General features: G+C 41.6%; 1 protein-coding gene across 1 annotated transcript; it reads right to left on the bottom strand.

Annotated features, from left to right (window-relative positions):
- Positions 1 to 5,119: 5,119 nt before the first annotated feature.
- Positions 5,120 to 7,694, bottom strand: LOC132113380 (macrophage mannose receptor 1-like). The gene is made up of 5 exons (XM_059521168.1): positions 7,587 to 7,694; positions 6,665 to 7,048; positions 5,615 to 5,953; positions 5,389 to 5,474; positions 5,120 to 5,307 (listed from the first exon to the last, which is right to left on the bottom strand). Exons 1-5 carry the CDS (start codon positions 7,618 to 7,620, stop codon positions 5,191 to 5,193), a joined length of 960 nt encoding a protein of 319 aa, XP_059377151.1. The 5' UTR covers positions 7,621 to 7,694; the 3' UTR covers positions 5,120 to 5,190.
- Between the last annotated feature and the right edge of the window lie 10,511 nt (positions 7,695 to 18,205).

Below are 18,205 nucleotides of genomic sequence, written 5' to 3'. Positions count from 1 at the left end.
AAGCTGCTTGTTTTGAGAGTGCCTCATACATCGCTACATTGTTATAACAATAAAAATGAACAAGTTTTTTCCGGGGGAAAGTGCATCACTCCATGGTCATGCAAAATGAAACGTTGTGCTCTACTTAAACTTGTATGCTGAACTTCCAGTAAAATAATTTAATTATTATTTTATTTTATTCATTTGATTGTTTTTAGTTGTGTAATAATTGGCCCGATATGGGATTCACGTCGGCGACTCGACTCTGTCAGTATATTTGGAGAAAAATGATTGGCTAATTGGACATGAAAATTGACCCAAAATGAAATTGCCATCTTTTATCCACTGAAAACATTGTTCCAGATCCTCAAAACGTTCCTTATTCGTGTATCTTTGTGAGTATCAGGTGAGTTGTGGTTTTATAATGTATCTTAACACTTTACTAAAATACAACGTAAAACCAACTCCTGTCAATCATGTAACGTCAACAGTTCACCAGAGTTTGCTTGCTGTTGTTATAGATCATGTTCAACATTTATTTCTCTTCTAGTGGTTTTATTGTTTGTTTGTTTTTACACATTAAAAGGGCTTTCTGTTATCACCATTTACATTTCTGAAGATGCATGTCACTATGGAAACAACATCTCAAATGGCATTAATTACACAAATATTTCATTCAGTAATGATAATCTCTTATGCATTTAAATTTAGTCAGTTCTGATCACTGTCTGGTTCATCTTATACCGACCTACAAGCAGAAACTTAAATCTGCTAAACCTGTAGTAAAGACTGTGAAGAGATGGACCAGCGAAACAGAGCAGGATTTACAATCTTGTTTTGACATCACAGACTGGAGCGTTTTTGAAGCTGCTACCACCGATCTGGACGAACTCACAGAGACTGTAACATCCTATATTAGTTTCTGTGAGGATATATGAATTCCTACCAGGACTTATTTAACATTCAACAATGATAAGCCATGGTTTACAGTAAAACTCAGACACCTTCGTCAGGCCAAAGAGGATGCCTACAGAAATGGGGACAGGGTCTTGTACAATCAGGCCAGGAACACACTGAACAAAGAGATTAGAGCGGCTAAAAAGACCTACGCTAAAAAGTTGGAAGACCAGTTTACTTCCAACGACTCTACTTCAGTTTGGAGAGGACTGAGAGACATCACAAACTACAAGACACCATCCCCTTGCACTGAGGCTAATCAACGACTTGCTAACGAGTTTTATTGTAGATTTGAAACCCCCAACACCCACTCTGACCATCTCCCTACACAACCATTAACACTGCAATCCCCCTCTCCATACCTCTGATGATGTGCGCCAGGTCTTCAAGAAAAACAAAAGAAGAAAAGCACCAGGCCCAGATGACGTTACACCAACCTGTCTGAAAATCTGTGCTGACCAGCTGGCCCCCATCTTTTCACAGATCTTCAACAGATCCCTGGAGTTGTGTGAAGTGCCTTCCTGCTTCAAACGCTCCACCATCATCCCCATTCCAAAGAAACCCAAGATAACAGGACTTAACGACTACAGACCTGTGGCTCTAACGTCTGTCGTCATGAAGTCGTTTGAAAAACTGGTTCTGGCTTATCTGAAGGACATCACTGGACCCTTACTGGACCCCCTGCAGTTTGCGTACCGAGCAAACAGGTCCGTGGATGATGCAATCAACATGGCATTGCACTTCATCCTGCAACATCTGGACAAATCAGGGACTTATGTGAGGATCCTGTTTGTGGACTTTAGTTCGGCTATCAACCCCATCATCCCAACAACCCTCCAGACCAAACTGACCCAGCTCTCTGTTCCTAGCTCTATCTGTCAGTGGATCACCAGCTTTCTGACAGATAGGCAACAGTTAGTGAGACTGGGGAAATTCATGTCAAACAGCTGCTCCATCAACACTGGTGCCCCTCAGGGATGTGTTCTCTCCCCTCTGCTCTTCTCCCTGTACACCAACGACTGCACCTCTAAAGACCCCTCTGTCAAGCTCCTGAAGTTTGCAGACGACACTACAGTCATCGGCCTCATCCAGGACGGTGACGAGTCTGCTTACAGACAGGAGGTTGAGCAGCTGGCTGTTTGGTGCAGTCTCAACAACCTGGAGCTGAACACGCTCAAAACAGTGGAGATGATTGTGGACTTTAGGAGAAACCCCCCTGCACTCCCCCCACTCACCATCATGAACAGCACTGTGGCTGCAGTGGAGTCATTCAGATTCCTGGGAACCACCATCTCTCAGGACCTGAAGTGGGACAATCACATTGACTCCATTGTGAAAAAAGCCCAACAAAGGTTGTACTTCCTTCGCCAGCTGAGGAAGTTTAACCTGCCACAGGATCTGCTGAAACAGTTCTACTCAGCCGTCATTGAGTCAGTCCTGTGTACTTCAATTACTGTCTGGTTTGGTTCAGCTACAAAATCAGATATCAGAAGACTACAGAGAACTGTTCGGACTGCCGAAAGGATTATTGGTGCTCCCCTGCCCACCCTCCAAGAACTGTACACATCCAGAGTGAGGAAAAGGACTCAGAAAATCACTCTGGATCCCTCACATCCAAGTCACCCCATCTTTGAACTTTTGCCATCTGGCCGGCGCCTCAGAGCCGCAAATACAAGAACAGCAAGGCACAAGAATAGTTTCTTCCCCCAGGCAATCTACCTCATGAACAGTTAAATGTCTCCCACTTAAACTTATGCTTATGCAAAAAATGTGCAATATCCTTATATTTATTTGTTACCCCTCCATCCTAGAACATTCCTGCATCTCACTCAATCCTATTCCATTATCATTTATAGCACAATTGTTTATACACTTATTTATTTGCCAATTTGTAATTCTCCTTTTTTGTAATTTTTTTTTTTTTTTTTGTCTGTGTGTTGTTGTCTCTGTGTACTGGAAGCTTATGTCACTAAAACAAATTCCTTGTATGCGCAAGCATACTTGGCAATAAAGCTCTTTCTGATTCTGATTCTGATTCTGATAGCAGACGCTTTTATTCATAGCAACTTACATGTGGATAATAGAAGCAATCAAAACCAACAAAAGAGCAATAAAATGCAAGCGATATGACTCAGTCTCAGTTAGCCCAATGCAGTACACATAGCAACAGAGAAAAACATGGCATATATATGGCTATATATATATATATATATACAGTGTTGGGGAGTAACTAGTTACATGTAACGGCGTTACGTAATTTAATTACAAAATTATTGTAACTGTAATTAGTTACAGTTACTACGAAAAAATGAGTAATTAAATTACAGTTACTTATGAAATCTTTAACGATTACAAAGGGGATTACATTTGAATATTTACGCATCCACATACAGATTTAACTGATTTATTTCCCAAATTGCACTGACTATTCTGAGACATACGCCCTAATAATTTCCGGGATGCGGAAACACAGTCTGTTTCGTAGAATCCAGTCATAAAAACGGAATGCCTAACGCGGACGCAATATGCCACATTTTGGATGACTAAATCAAAAGTAGGTCAGTACACTTGAATCAAAACATGACATGGACTAGTGTCTGTGAATATTAAGCCCCAAAAATGCAATATATGACTTCCACATTCTGCGTGTCTGTGGAAATCAGGCGCGGACTGGACACCGGGAGAACCGGGACAATTCCCGGTGACCTGGCAGCCGATTTTGCCCCACTATTTAATATCATTATTGTATAATTGCCTGCCGAATGTACTAAAGCGATCATTTGCGAATCCGCCATTTGATAATTAAATCTCTAATAAGTCATGAATTGTTAATCATGACTTGCGCGCTCTCTGCGCCTCCGCCAAACGGTTTGGATCAGACTCCGAGTAATCAATGCGAGAGAGAGAGAGAGAGAGAGAGAGAGAGAGAGAGAGAGAGAGAGAAAGAATAGAGTGGACAGCTGGAGCAGAGAAGCAGAACTACTGTTCAGGGTTTCAGGTCAGTTTCATCTGTAAAGATGCTTTTTTGTCTTTGTTTTTTTCTTTATTTAATCAAGCAGCAGCACGTTGCTCATCAGTCATCACTCAAAATACTATATAAAGGACACCATTATTATCTGTTGTAATGTTACAGTAGTAATTTAGCTGAAAAAAATTCAGATTTTTTTTATAGGTTTAGGGGGAGCTACGACAGACAACAACACAACCCTTACGAAAATTAACGTTTTAATATTTAACTATAAATCCAGAGAAAATGGTTACTATTGTTTAACTGTGATAACCAAAAATGTAAAATTATTTTACAAATGTATTTATTTAAAAATAAATACAAATCCATTTGCAAAAAAAAAAAAAAAAAAAATTACTCATGGTTATTTTACTTTTATATAGGCTAATAAAAGCATGGTTAATTTTTGTAAGGGAAGAATATGGATTATATATAGGATTTTTCTATAAAGATATTGTAGTATTGTAGAGAGTATTGTATTGTAAAGTATAGTTTTGTTTAATCTTGAGTATTAAAGTCATGAGAGAGATGCATAACAGGGCAAAATAAAAAGACTGAAGAGAAAAATGGAAGTGAAGGTGCAGTTCAGGAGAGAACTTTTAATTATTTTGCATGTCCCCAAATTAAAGATTTAAAATAGATAAAAAATAGTTTTGTCCATGAATTTGTTTGTATGAGTTTGAATTTTCCAGACAATGTAAATTAATGGCAAAGACATGGCTTCATTTACTACACATAGGCCTGCTGAAGCTCGTGGTGTTTTCAACCTCTGCTGCCTCAATATAGGAGTACACGAGCACATAAACATAATTTCTAGAACTGCTCTGTGTCACTTCATGTGCATTTTACTTATTTTGAGTTTTGAAAACTATCATCATATACAAAGAGACAGCAGTTTAAAAGAAACACCAATGTTTAGGATTTTATTACACAGAATACGTCACATGCTTATTAGATAACTGTATTTAAGTTGATGTATATGCTTTTATTTATTATTCTTTAATTTTCACAAATTTACAAAAGTAATCAAAAAGTACTCAAAAGTAATTAGTTACATTACTTTAATAAAGTAATTGAAAAAGTTACACTACTATTACATTTTAAACAGGGTAACTTGTAATCTGTAACCTATTACATTTCCAAAGTAACCTTCCCAACACTGTATATATATATGTGAGGTTTATGTGATATTCTGCATCTTTATGAAGGCTTAAGATCTAAGGACAAAATGATCTGTCTTCAGCATGTTATTTGCATGAATTCTTGTCCTTCTCCAGCGGCTGGAAGATCTCTCCGTCAGACTGAGCTCTCCACCGTAGTTTGGCATCTTCAGGCAACCCCAGACTCAGGAGTTTCTGCTGGATCTGAGATCACGACAGCCGTATGTTAAACAACACCGATACTTCACGCTCAGCTCGATCACATGAGGAGGAACAATAACTCACCTCCTCCATGATGGACACCTTCATCACAGGATCATTCACATTGGGACCTGATTTCAGCTTCACTTTCAGGACCTGCAACTTCACTTCTGTGGGAACAGATGTGGTTATGAGATCGGGTGAATGGGAAAATAAAGACTTCTTCTCATTTAAGCCCCACCCCTGCATTCATGCCTACATCTCAACATCCAATCAACTGATGCACAGAACATTAACTGCTGCTTCTCACCGTCTTGGCAGATGAACGGTCTTGTTTCAGAGCAGTTCTGAGTGGCCCATGCGTTTATATCTGACAGTTGGTGCAGAACACAATCTCCAGAGACATTGGGTTCAGCAACAGACCAGCGTCTGAATGAGGACATGCTGTTATCGGACCATCTGAACGAATCTTTAAACAGGCCGATGAACACCAGAGTTCCCCGCGGCACCAACACCTTGACCAGCCGCTGCTCATCCGTGTTCCTGACGCTGACCAGATCCGTGTGTTTCTGCCGGCAGAACGTCTGCGCTTCGCTCCAGTTCTTGAGTTGATTCACAAACACGTACTTCTGAAGGGCATTGTCCTGTCCTGTGATAACACCACACTGTATGTTCACCACAGCAAAACTGAGTCATTGAGAATCAACTAAACAAACTAAATCAGGCTTGGACTTGGGCTAGGGGACAGTTATATAGCACATAAAAATAACAACATAAATAAAATGCATTGTTCCCGAATTATTTTAACCAGCGGAGAAGAAAAAAATTACTTTTTTTTATTAAATTTTTTTTAAATGCAAAATACAGTTTGGAGTGAAATACCAGATATTTAGACTTAAATGTAAGATTTATGTGTATTAATTTCACATAAAATTGCCATCCATTTAAATTACACAGTTGTAAAACAAATTACTGAACCTAATGTGACGCATATTTGTCAGTCATAAGTAATACATGTTTATTATAGAAATCTGACCGGTTTGTTTCATTCTGGGTTATTATTATTATTATTTTTACTAAAAAAAATAAATTAAAAAAATAAATAATTGGATTTAAATTGATTTACTAAAATAAAATAAGAATTTATATATATATATATATATATATATAGACAAAAAAATTAAAAAAATTTACATTAAAAATTTAAAAATACAACATTCAAAATATAAATAAAATGTATAATAGTATCTCAATGACACTAACACTGGTTTCATTTATCTATGGCTGACAAGTACGCATCATATAATTGTATATAGTTCTGTGTATATAGGAATACTTTCACAGACTGTACTGTCCTTACCATCATAGCAAATGAACGTATATAGACTTCCACACGGAACATCCCAGAACGTCCCAGTGTAACCGATGACGCAGCAGTTTTCGATTCCTCCTTCGTTGTCCAGCTGTCCGGGCTCCCAGCGTCTGAACACGGCTTCTCCTTCTCCGTAGAACGTGCTGTTGGACAGAGACCAGAACCAGTCTGTCTTGCTTCTCTTCAGCCCGATCCACACGCTCGGATCCGAGACCCCGCTCAGCACAGCCTGCAGACGGCTGAAGTCCGCCTCATCTTCAACACTCGCCAGATCGCTGTGAACACTTCTGCAGTACATCTGTGCATCACTGAACGATTTCGCCTCTTTAACAAAGACAAACTGTTTGGAGATCACAGATGAGATGCACAAACCTGTGAAAGAGCAGACAGTGGAAACACAGTAGTTTTAGAAAGGCTCCTTTGATATTTTTATTCCTTTAAACCACTAGATCGCACAAAACATCTGCTTTTTAAGATGCACGTGTATATTTGTCTGAACCTTGATGCGAGTAGTTTCACTGCTTACTTGATCTAATATTTTATGTTTTTTAAAATGTTGTAGATTTAAGTAGCAAATAAGAATCGCTAAAATTAATGCATTAATGCATTCTTTACAATTTTACATTTTGTTTAAGATAATTAACGGTGGCGATATTAGTATAATGCTGTCTGCAGTTCATCTGTGCATCACTCCAGTTCACTTTCTCAGGCACAAAGAAATAATTATGAAACTGTGAGAACATCACACACATCAGAGCTGAAGAACAGATAAAAAAAACTAACCTTTAAATTAAAATAAGTTTCTTTTTATATACAACACTGAACCACAATGTCTTTATTTTAAGTTACAAGACACAAGATTCATTAAAGATGCATTTTAATGTTAAAATCTGTTTAAAAAGAAGCTCACCTGATAACAGCATGCAGATGAATTCAGTCCTCATGATGAACAGATGATCACACACAGGCACAAATGAGCTGCTCTGTTAAGAGAGAGAGAGATTGTGTGAGATCTGTCCACTTCGTCAAGTGTTTTAATAGTCTGTCGTGCTCTGTTTCGGTGTTTGATAGTGACACATCTCTTTTACATTGAAAATAACATTCAAAGTGTGTCAGTGGACATTATGTGATGTGCGTCAGCCAGACAATTTAGATATCACACTAATATTTTGGGAAAGGTCAGCATTTTTTGTTTGAGATAATAATTGTATATTAATAATATGATCTATTATATTATATTACACATTTAATTTTATATTTTTTTTGTTGTTAACAATGTTGGGAACCAAACCTCATCGGACCCCATTAACTTCAACTGTGTGATTAAAAAGGGATCTTATATGTTCCACAAAAGAATGATCTGAAATCATGTTTAAAAAAATAAAGCGATGGAAAATGATGAAAAACAAAATGCTTATGTGTGAACTATCCCTTTAAGACAAAACCTGGGGAAAAGTGTAAACAGCGTATACAGAAATAAACACAAACTTAACTAAGTCCATGTAATAGTACAATACTATACTGTAGATCAAACCTACTAATAAAATAAATATTTCCAAATAATAATTTGCACATTGATATTAATATTTTCCTTGAAAATGTCTTATTAATATGGGGGTTGCCCCTTGCCCCAGATTCAGTCATATTTAAGGATCTGCCCATCGTTTGTGTATTTGGCTAATGAGCAGCGCGAGAACAGAACGCCCCTCAGATGGCCTTGTCTTCTGTCATGATGTTGCTTAAAGAAATCTTCATTCAAACTGACAAGTGTTTGCTTTAGAGTTACAAAATGTGCAGCATTTGCTTAGAGAGCTTTATGTCTGGCACACAGAGTTCAAACGCATTCAAACCCATAACACTGTGTTCATCTATTCATCCACCACCAGATTCAAGCTACAGAAAGATGTTTGTACTGTAGCTCTATGAAGTGATTATAGATTTAGAGAAAATCATGCACAAACATAAGATGCAGCCTTTATTCAACTCCTTAACAAAAGAGTAAATGAAAGTTTTCAAGCGCAATAGTGAAGATAACTCAATCTGCTGCTCGCTGACTGACACACAGCAGAAGTGTGTGCACTGAGAGAATATGATCGCAATATAATTGAATTAGCTCTTTCATGTACTATTGTGCTTGAATGGTCAAATATGCACATGATTATGTTAAAATGTCATGTGGAGTATTCACGTAAACACAGTTTGTTATGTGATAAATTAACACTAACAGCTGGGAGTCATCAGGATGTGTATCAGCATATTAGACCATCACAGCAGTCTAATGTAGGATCTTTAGAGGGGTCACATGATGTGATTTCAACTGTTGCAAAAGAGTTATTCTTTATAAGAGTTAAGACTCATCCACACCTCCCTGAAACACCTCGTTTAAACACACCCCACATCTCTACGTGTCTCTGTGTGGATATATTAAAAAGATCATGTTCCAAGAAGATATTTGGCACATTCCTACCGTAAATATATCAGAACTTAGTTTTTCATTAATAATATGCATTGCTAAGAACTTCATCTGAACAACTTTAAAGATGATTTTCTCAATATTTAGATGTTTTTGCTCCCTCAGATTCCAGATTTTCAAATAGTTGTATCTCAGACAAATATTGTCCTCCGAACAAACCACACATCAATGGAGAGATCATTTATTCAGCTTTCAGATGATGCATACATCTCAGTTTTGATAAATTTACACTGGTACTACATTCATGACTGGTTTTGTGGTCCAGGGTCTCTCTCTCTCTCACACACACACACACAATCTTACCCAATACCTAAACCTAACAACTAACTATTAATAAGCAGCAAATTAAGAATTTATTGAGAGCAATGTCATAGTTAACAGTTAACAAGTGTTACCTATTCTAAAGTGTTACCGATAATGCTTTTATAACGATAACGATAATGTTTCACATGTTAGGCTTTATAGCTATTCACAAGATGATTTGCATGTGTATCTGATGTCGGTATCACATTTGTATATTTGATTTGTAAATCAGATGTGACAGATGAAAGAGCAGTGTCAATGTTTCTTCAATCCTCGTCTGATCAGGGCCCTTGGAATCGTCCTTACTCGCTGAATTCAATTTAGTGTCCCAATCATTTGTATTCAGATATTAACGAATAATGAGTTAAACTACTACAGCTTTGTTAGTCTCCTCTGTCCGATTTAAAGTGTCGAATCAGTGTTTTGGAGCGTGTATGAAACTGTCCAGGTTAAGGGTTTGATTATACTTAAATAAAACACATAACACAAGCACCAATATTCAATAGTATTTACGTTTTTATTCTTATTATTTTGTAATCAGCTTTTTTTTAATTCAACAAAACAACATCAATTAAATCAAACATAACAGGAAAGGGGAAGCAACAGACACAATATTATTATTATTATTTTTGTTGTAAAGCACATCGGACACCTGTCGGGTCTCAGGGCTAATCACCTGCCTCTTTGGTGTGTGTATGTATTTGTGTGTGTTTGGATGGTTTGACAGCTCACCGCGTCTGCCTGTTTGAGTTTTCCTCGCCTCCCTTGTTTCCCCGTTGTTAACCTTAATTGCTCGCCACCTGTTCTCTATGTTCTAATTTTTTCCCCTTTATTATTCCCTGTGTTTCTCTGTCTATTGTCAGACTGTTGTTACTCGTACCAATAGCTCCGATCTTCTAGCTGTTCTTTGTACTCACCTTGTCGTGTCTTGTCCTCAGGCTCCAGTGTGTTTAGCTGATTTCTCTGCCCCTTGTTCTTACAAGCCCAGAGCTCCTAGAAGCTTCCAGCTGTCATCCCTCCGGTCTCGGCGGTCATACGAACTTCTGTGGAACATTACTCATCTGCTTTTGACTCATCTGCTTCTCATCCTCTCACTACGAGTGAAACCTGTGGAACGTGACTCATCTTCTCTGCCTCCTCTGCTTAAATAAAGCTTTGAGTTAACCCGCATCTGAATCCAGCCTGTTTCTCCTGATAGAACAGTCTGACCAGATTATGGATTCAGCGGGATCTGATCCTCTTCACTCGGCTCTCATTCAACAGGGAGTTTTGTTAGGGCAGCATGCCACCCAGCTCAGCACCACCGCGCAGGATGTGGACGCGCTTAGTGCCGAGTCTCCGAACTCCTCACACGGGTGGATGGTCTTCAGCGAGAGGCAACGAGCCGGGGGTCCGTTCTTCACACCGGTATGTCCCACGATTCCGAACCCCATGCCAACAATCTGCCGGTCTACGATGGCGATCCTAACGCCTGTCAAGCGTTTCTCTCCCAATGCTCGCTGGTGTTTTCTCTGCAGCCCCGGCGTTACGCAAATGAAGAGACCAAAGTTGCTTACGTCCTTACACTTCTTTCGGGCCGTGCCCGCGAATGGGGAATTGCTGTATGGAGATCGCGGGCTCCCTGTTGTGCCACCTTCACGGATTTTAGTCAAGAGATGGCCAAATTGTTTGATCGCTCAGCTCAGGGTGACGAGGCGGCGGCCCAGTTATCGCGACTGTCACAGGGGAGGAGCTCTGTCACTGATTAATGCCATCCAGTTCCAGACTTTAGCTGCGGCATGTGGCTGGAATGAGAGCACGCTGCGCGCCCGTTTTCTTGAGGGATTAGATTTCACCATTGCTGATGAACTCGCGGCCATAGAGCTCCCGCGGGAATTGGATAATCTCATTAATCTCGCACTCCGTATTGAGGGTCGTCTCAGCCGCTGCCGCAAACAACGGCAAACACCCGCCCCGTGTCGCCACCTAGAGTCCTCTTCAGCCAGTTCAGCCGGCTGACAGCCCTCGGAGGAGGAGCCCATGCAGTTGGGTCGTTTACGGCTTACACCACAACAGAAGCAGGAGCATCTGTCGTCGGGGGCGTGTCTATACTGCGGCAAGGGAGGCCACTTCTCCCTTCAGTGCCCGTTAAAAGCCAGGGCCCACCAGTGAGGCGGAGAGTCCTGGTGGGCACGGTTCTCAGTTCAAGCTCTCATGCAGCACGCACTCAGCTGCCATTCCAACTCTCTTTCCAGGGTCGTTCTCACGCTGGACTCGCCCTTGTGGACTCAGGGGCTGAGGGGAACTTCCTCGATGCTGCCTCTGCTCAACGTTGGAGAATACCGCTAATTCCTTTGGTTAGTCCCGTATCAGCATGGTCATTAGCTGGCCGTCCCCTTACCACCATCACCCATGTCACACCCAAGATAAGCCTTCGTATTGCTGGCAGCCATTGTGAGCTGATTGAACTGTTTATTATTGATTCCCCTAAGGCTCCTTTAATTCTGGGACACCCGTGGTTACATAAGCACAATCCACACATTGACTGGGTCAGTAATTCAGTTTTAGCCTGGAGTCAGTCTTGTCACGTGTCGTGTTTGGGTGCTGCTTTTCCTCCTGTCTCTGTGTCTTGTGTTCCTCAGGAGGATCCCTCTGACCTGACTGGTGTTCCGGCGGAGTACCATGATCTTCGGGCGGTCTTTAGTAAGGCCCGGGCCACCTCGCTACCTCCGCATCGCCCCTACAACTGTGCCATTGATCTTCTCCCGGGCTCTTCTCCACCTAAGGGTCGTTTATATTCCCTTTCAGGTCCTGAGAGAGAGGCCATGAACAAGTATATACGTGAGTCACTTCAGGCTGGGCTCATCCGCCATTCCTCCTCTCCCGCTGGTGCAGGGTTTTTCTTTGTTCAGAAGAAGGACAGCTCCCTGCGCCCCTGTATTGATTACAGAGGTTTGAATGACATTACTATTAAGAACAGGTACCCCCTACCTTTTAATGTCTTCTGCTTTTGAATTATTGCAGGGAGCTCGGGTCTTCACCAAGTTAGACCTGCGCAATGCCTACCAATTGGTGTGCATTCGGGAGGGGGATGAGTGGAAGACGGCGTTTAACACCCCTTCGGGACACTACGAGTACTTGGTTCTTCCGTTTGGTCTTACCAATGCTCCAGCCGTTTTCCAGGGACTCGTCAACAGTGTGTTGGGTTACATGATTAATCAATTTGTCTTTGTGTATTTGGATGATATCTTGATTTTCTCCTCTTCTCTCCAATTACACACCCAGCATGTCAGACGGGTTCTCCAGCGGTTGCTAGAAAACCAGTTGTTTGTCAAGGCGGAGAAGTGCGAATTAAACGCTGAGTCAGTTACGTTCCTTGGCCACATTATTTCTACGGAGGGGATCAAGCCTGATCCCGCTGAGATTGAAGCTGTCGCCCAGTGGCCGGTCCCTGACTCGCGGAAGGCTCTGCAGCGTTTCCTGGGTTTTGCCAACTTCTACCGGCGATACATCAGGAATTTTGGTCAGATCGCTGCACCGCTCACAGCCTTAACCTCCACTAAGGTGTCCTTCAGATGGAACCGGGAGGCGCAGGTAGCCTTTGACATTTTAAAGTCCCGTTTTGTCTCTGCACCCGTTCTGTTGGTTCCAGATCCTGAGGCCCAGTTTATTGTCGAGGTTGATGCTTCGGACGTTGGGGTTGGCGCAGTTCTATCTCAGCGTTCCCTCCATGATGGGAAGCTCCACCCTTGTGCATTCTTCTCTCGTCGTCTCAGCCCTGCAGAACGTAACTACGACATCGGCAATAGAGAACTGTTGGCGGTACGATTGGCCTTGGGTGAGTGGCGTCACTTGTTGGAGGGGTCAGTGCAGCCCTTCTTGGTCTGGACGGATCACAAGAACCTTGAGTACATCCGTTCGGCCAAGAGGCTGAGCTCGCATCAGGCCCGCTGGGCGCTTTTCTTTGCCAGATTCAACTTCACCCTCTCGTACCGGCCAGGATCTAAGAACACCAAGCCCGATGCCCTCTCTCGCCTGTTCGGTGCTCTGGGGAGGGAGTTTGCGGCAGAGGCCATCCTTCCTGAGGGGGTGGTGGTCGGGGCTCTTTCATGGGGTATCGAGCAGCAAGTTGAGGAGGCCGGTCGAGGGGTGCAGGTGCCGGGAGAGTGCCCGGCGGGCAGGTTGACGGTGCCGGCTGCGCTGCGCTAAGAGGTCCTTGAGTGGGGTCACGCATCCAGGTTAGTCTGCCATCCAGGTATTCGGAGAACGTTGTCTGCCATCCGACAGCGCTTCTGGTGGCCTGCTATGGCCGCAGATGTTAGACAGTTTGTGTTGGCCTGCGCCACATGTGCCCAAAGTAAGCCTGTCAATCACCCTCCTGATGGTCTACTGAATCTACTATCCCTTCCCGTCCTTGGACACACATTGCCCTTGATTTCGTCTCTGGGGCTTCCTCCGTTGAAGGGTAACACTGTAATTCTCACGGTGGTGGATCGCTTTTCCAAACCGGTTCATTTTATCCCCCTGCCCAAGCTGCCTTCCGCCCGGGAGACCGCCCAACTGGTGGTGGATCACGTCTTCCATCTCCACGGGTTACCGGTGGATGTGGTTTCAGATAGGGGTCCCCAGTTCGTCTCACGGTTCTGGAGGGAATTTTGTAGACAGATTGTGGCCTCTGCAAGTCTGTCTTCAGGGTTTCATCCCCAGACCAATGGGCAGTGTGAGCGGGCCAACCAGGATCTAGGAAGAATGCTCCGCTGTCTAGCATCCAACAATCTGAGTTCCTGGTGCCAGCAGCTCTCCTGGGCAGAATACGCTCTTAACACCCTTCCTGTGGCCGCGTCAGGTATGTCCCCTTTTGAGTGTGCTGTTGGTTATAACCCGCCTCTGTTCCCATCACAGGAACCCGACGCAGCGGTTCCATCCGCCCTGGCTTTTGTCCAGCGCTGCCATCGCACCTGGGAGAAAGTCTGGTCGACCTCTGGCCGAACCAAGACTGCAGCTGACTGTCGCCGCTCCTCTCCTCCTGCCTATGTGTGTGGTCAGCGGGTTTGGCTTTCTACCAAGGATCTGCCTCTCCGGGCGCCTTCTCGCAAGCTGGCACCCAGATTCATTGGGCCATTCTGCATCACCAAGGTGGTTAGTCCGGTGGGGATCAGGCTCAAGCTCCCTCCTACTCTTGGTCGGGTTCACCCAGTGTTTCATGTTTCCAGGGTCAAGCCGGTGTTCTCTTCCCCCCCTTAATCCTGCTTGTAGTCGCCAGGTGACGCTCCTGGGAGGGGGGGTATTGTCGGGTCTCGGGGCTAATCACCTGCCTCTTTGGTGTGTGTATGTATTTGTGTGTGTTTGGATGGTTTGACAGCTCACCGCGTCTGCCTGTTTGAGTTTTCCCCACCTCCCTTGTTTCCCCGTTGTTAACCTTAATTGCTCGCCACCTGTTCTCTATGTTCTAATTTTTTCCCCTTTATTATTCCCTGTGTTTTTCTGTCTATTGTCAGACTGTTGTTACTCGTACCAATAGCTCCGATCTTCTAGCTGTTCTTTGTACTCACCTTGTCGTGTCTTGTCCTCAGGCTCCAGTGTGTTTAGCTGATTTCTCTGCCCCTTGTTCTTACAAGCCCAGAGCTCCTAGAAGCTTCCAGCTGTCATCCCTCCGGTCTCGGCGGTCATACGAACTTCTGTGGAACATTACTCATCTGCTTTTGACTCATCTGCTTCTCATCCTCTCACTACGAGTGAAACCTGTGGAACGTGACTCATCTTCTCTGCCTCCTCTGCTTAAATAAAGCTTTGAGTTAACCCGCATCTGAATCCAGCCTGTTTCTCCTGGCAACACCTTGGTTTGTAATTAATGGTGCTATATCAATAAGATCGCCGTCGTCTTTACCTTTTTATCTTTATGTGTGTGCATGAAAATGAGTTTCTCGCTCCAAGTTGCCCGACTTTGTGGTGCTGCCATTCATTGACGACATTTATGCCAGTGGGAAATGTAATAATTCAAAAAGATTTAAATTCATGACAAGAAATAGTGTAATAGCTATGATACTGTTTTTGAAATCAAATCTTTACATTGCTATGACCACGAGCCATTCGTACATGTATTATGAGCAGTGTTTGGAATAACGGCGTTTAAAAGAATGGCGTTTGGTAACGACGTTATTTTTTCAGTAACGGGGTAATCTAACTAATTACTTTTCCCGTCGTTACAACGCCGTTAACGTTACTGAACGTCAAATGCGGTGCGTTACTATGCATTGATTTAATATGCAATCCGAACGCACCCCTGGCACACACAGCGAGTGAGCAGGTGGGTTAATAACGAGATAAGCGATTATGATTGGCTAAGGCAGAGTCATGTGTTTCATGGTAGCCAATCAGAGCCAGTGTTTTTACACACACGCGCCAGCGGCGCCAAACACACACAGTCAAACACACGCAACAGCTACACAGAGATTTGCAGCAGCAGCAGAAATGGCGAGTCAGGAGCAATCCGATGAAAAGTTGGCATTTTCAAGGTGGAGATATAAGCACTACTTTAAATTCATTGTAGTCAATGGCAAGAACGTGCATGTAATGTGTATGTAATGTGTGACGCATCTACAAAGCTAGTGGCCAAAAACACTTTTCTTACAAAGAGTGCAGGATAAAACTCTTGCTGTCTGTTGACGTGCAATAAATCTCGAAAGTTATGTACGAACACCTGTCTTTTCTACTTATTTCAACTGACTTGTGAAAACTACTAAAAAAAAAAAAAAAATTCTTTGACATATAGCAACTTTTTTTTTTTTTTTTACAGTAACGCAAATAGTTACTTTCCCTGGTAACGAGTTACTTTTATTATAGAGTAATTCAGTTACTAACTCAGTTACTTTTTGGAACAAGTAGTGAGTAACTATAACTAATTACTTTTTTAAAGTAACGTTCCCAACACTGATTATGAGGTGGCTAACTGATACGAATTGTCTAAAAACAGATTCAGTGTTACTCAAAATAAATAAAAATCAGGATATGGGTCTATTATATGCAATAATTAAATATTTGAAATATACTTTATACATTTAATCCCATTTCATTAACCAGTGTCTTAAAGATCCATTTCAACTAATAACAAATAGTACTAACAAGCAAAAATTCAACCATACTATTAAGAAAAAATGAATCAATAAAATAGAATGGAATTTATATTTCTTTAGCCTGAGGCTTATTCATTTCACTTTTGGCCTGAAAGGGCATTTAAATCTACCAAAAATAGAACTTATTTTTTATTTTTACATTTGCACCAGGGCCACAGTGCAGTACAGTACATACCATGTATGGATATTTCCTATTTTGTAAATAAATCTTATTGAGTTGCTTTATTACATGGTGCTCATTTCATTGTGACCTCTGCTGGTGACTGAATGTGACTGCCATTTCTCTGTCTGTCTCTTTCAGACCTTTGAGCTGTGTGCATGATTTATAAATCGAGAGAATGAGTTAGTTAATTGTGTGCATGATTTATATATATATAAAAAAAAAATTGTTTGCATGTCATGTTCGGGGCTCTGTATGTTTTGTACAGTTATACTTGAGGACTTGAAATAAACATCTTTAGGCTAAAAATTATATTTTGTCCATTTAAAACAGATAAGCCCAGTCACTTCACAGACATAATTCTGGAAACAAAAAAACCAAAAACAAAAGCAAACATAAAATAATATAAAGAATAATTCATGCAAAAATGTTAAATAAGGCCAGTGAGTCAACCCAAAATAAAATACCCAAAACAAGAAAAGGTGAAAGTTTAAATAAGAATGAATTATTAACAAGACATGAAAGTAAGACAGTATACATAGGGACAGACTCCATAGCATTTGTCCACTAAATAACTAAAATGAGTTATTAATAGCATGAAAAGAGAGCTCACAGTTAGTCAAAGTACATTTTTGACTATTTGTGATGAGGATGCTCACCTTCGCTTCATTTCAGGATCATTCCGAATTTGGCTTGAATTCACTTCGACTCTCATAAACTCTCTTCATATCTGTGCGAAACACACTCTTATGAAGCATTCAGTGTCATACAAAACAATGCATAATCAATATTGGTCATCAATGGCTGCAACATCAGTTTAATGATCGGGCATATTGGTATATGACTGTATTTTACGTATATGCTCACACCTCACTTCATGCTGTCGAATACTTTTTTTTTCCTCCAGATGTGCCAAATGCGAATGTATTGAAATATATAGTGTAAGAGGATACAAATTGCGCCAATGCACAAGTCAACAAAATTCTGACTGGTTCCAAACACACTAACACACACTATGGCGTCATCATCTTAGAGAGGAGAAGTACAACATAAAGCAGGACTCTTTAATATCTCATAAGATATTACACAATTCACTCTTTCCATAACTTGATTAATAGTCGAACAAGAAATAATGTAATAATATAATTAATATCAATATGAAGGATATGGCAACCCTGCATCCACTTCTTCAGTTCAGAGGTCACATCATTAGATCAAAGAACAACAGAGAAGAGCAGGAGGAGAGGATCAAAGAGGAGAGAATTTGGTTAAAAGAGAACTCTCACAATATACAGCTTTCAAACAAGTCTAGACGTTAAAACCTGTTCTCCTGGAACTCCTGGATGCAGGAACTGCATCACTTTTGGAAACGTGGTCTCTTCTGTTATTAGGACTGGAGTGGATTCATGTTTTCATTAAACCTGACTGTTAGTTCACTACACACGGTCCAGACCTGCCTGATGGAGGGGATCTGCACCATC

Source organism: Carassius carassius, chromosome 3 (genome assembly GCF_963082965.1).
Source record: "Carassius carassius chromosome 3, fCarCar2.1, whole genome shotgun sequence".
Taxonomy (NCBI): domain Eukaryota; kingdom Metazoa; phylum Chordata; class Actinopteri; order Cypriniformes; family Cyprinidae; genus Carassius; species Carassius carassius.
This window is presented reverse-complemented; position numbering and strand designations above follow the sequence as displayed.

Bases quoted from the DNA above. Each gene is read 5' to 3' on its own strand.
- LOC132113380 (XM_059521168.1), bottom strand. From the start codon at position 7,620: ATGAGGACTGAATTCATCTGCATGCTGTTATCAG. The intron at 7,049-7,586 runs GTGAGCTTCTTT...GCTCTTTCACAG, and splicing joins CATCTGCATGCTGTTATCAG to GTTTGTGCATCTCATCTGTG. The intron at 5,475-5,614 runs GTGAGAAGCAGC...CTGTTCCCACAG, and splicing joins ACCGTTCATCTGCCAAGACG to AAGTGAAGTTGCAGGTCCTG.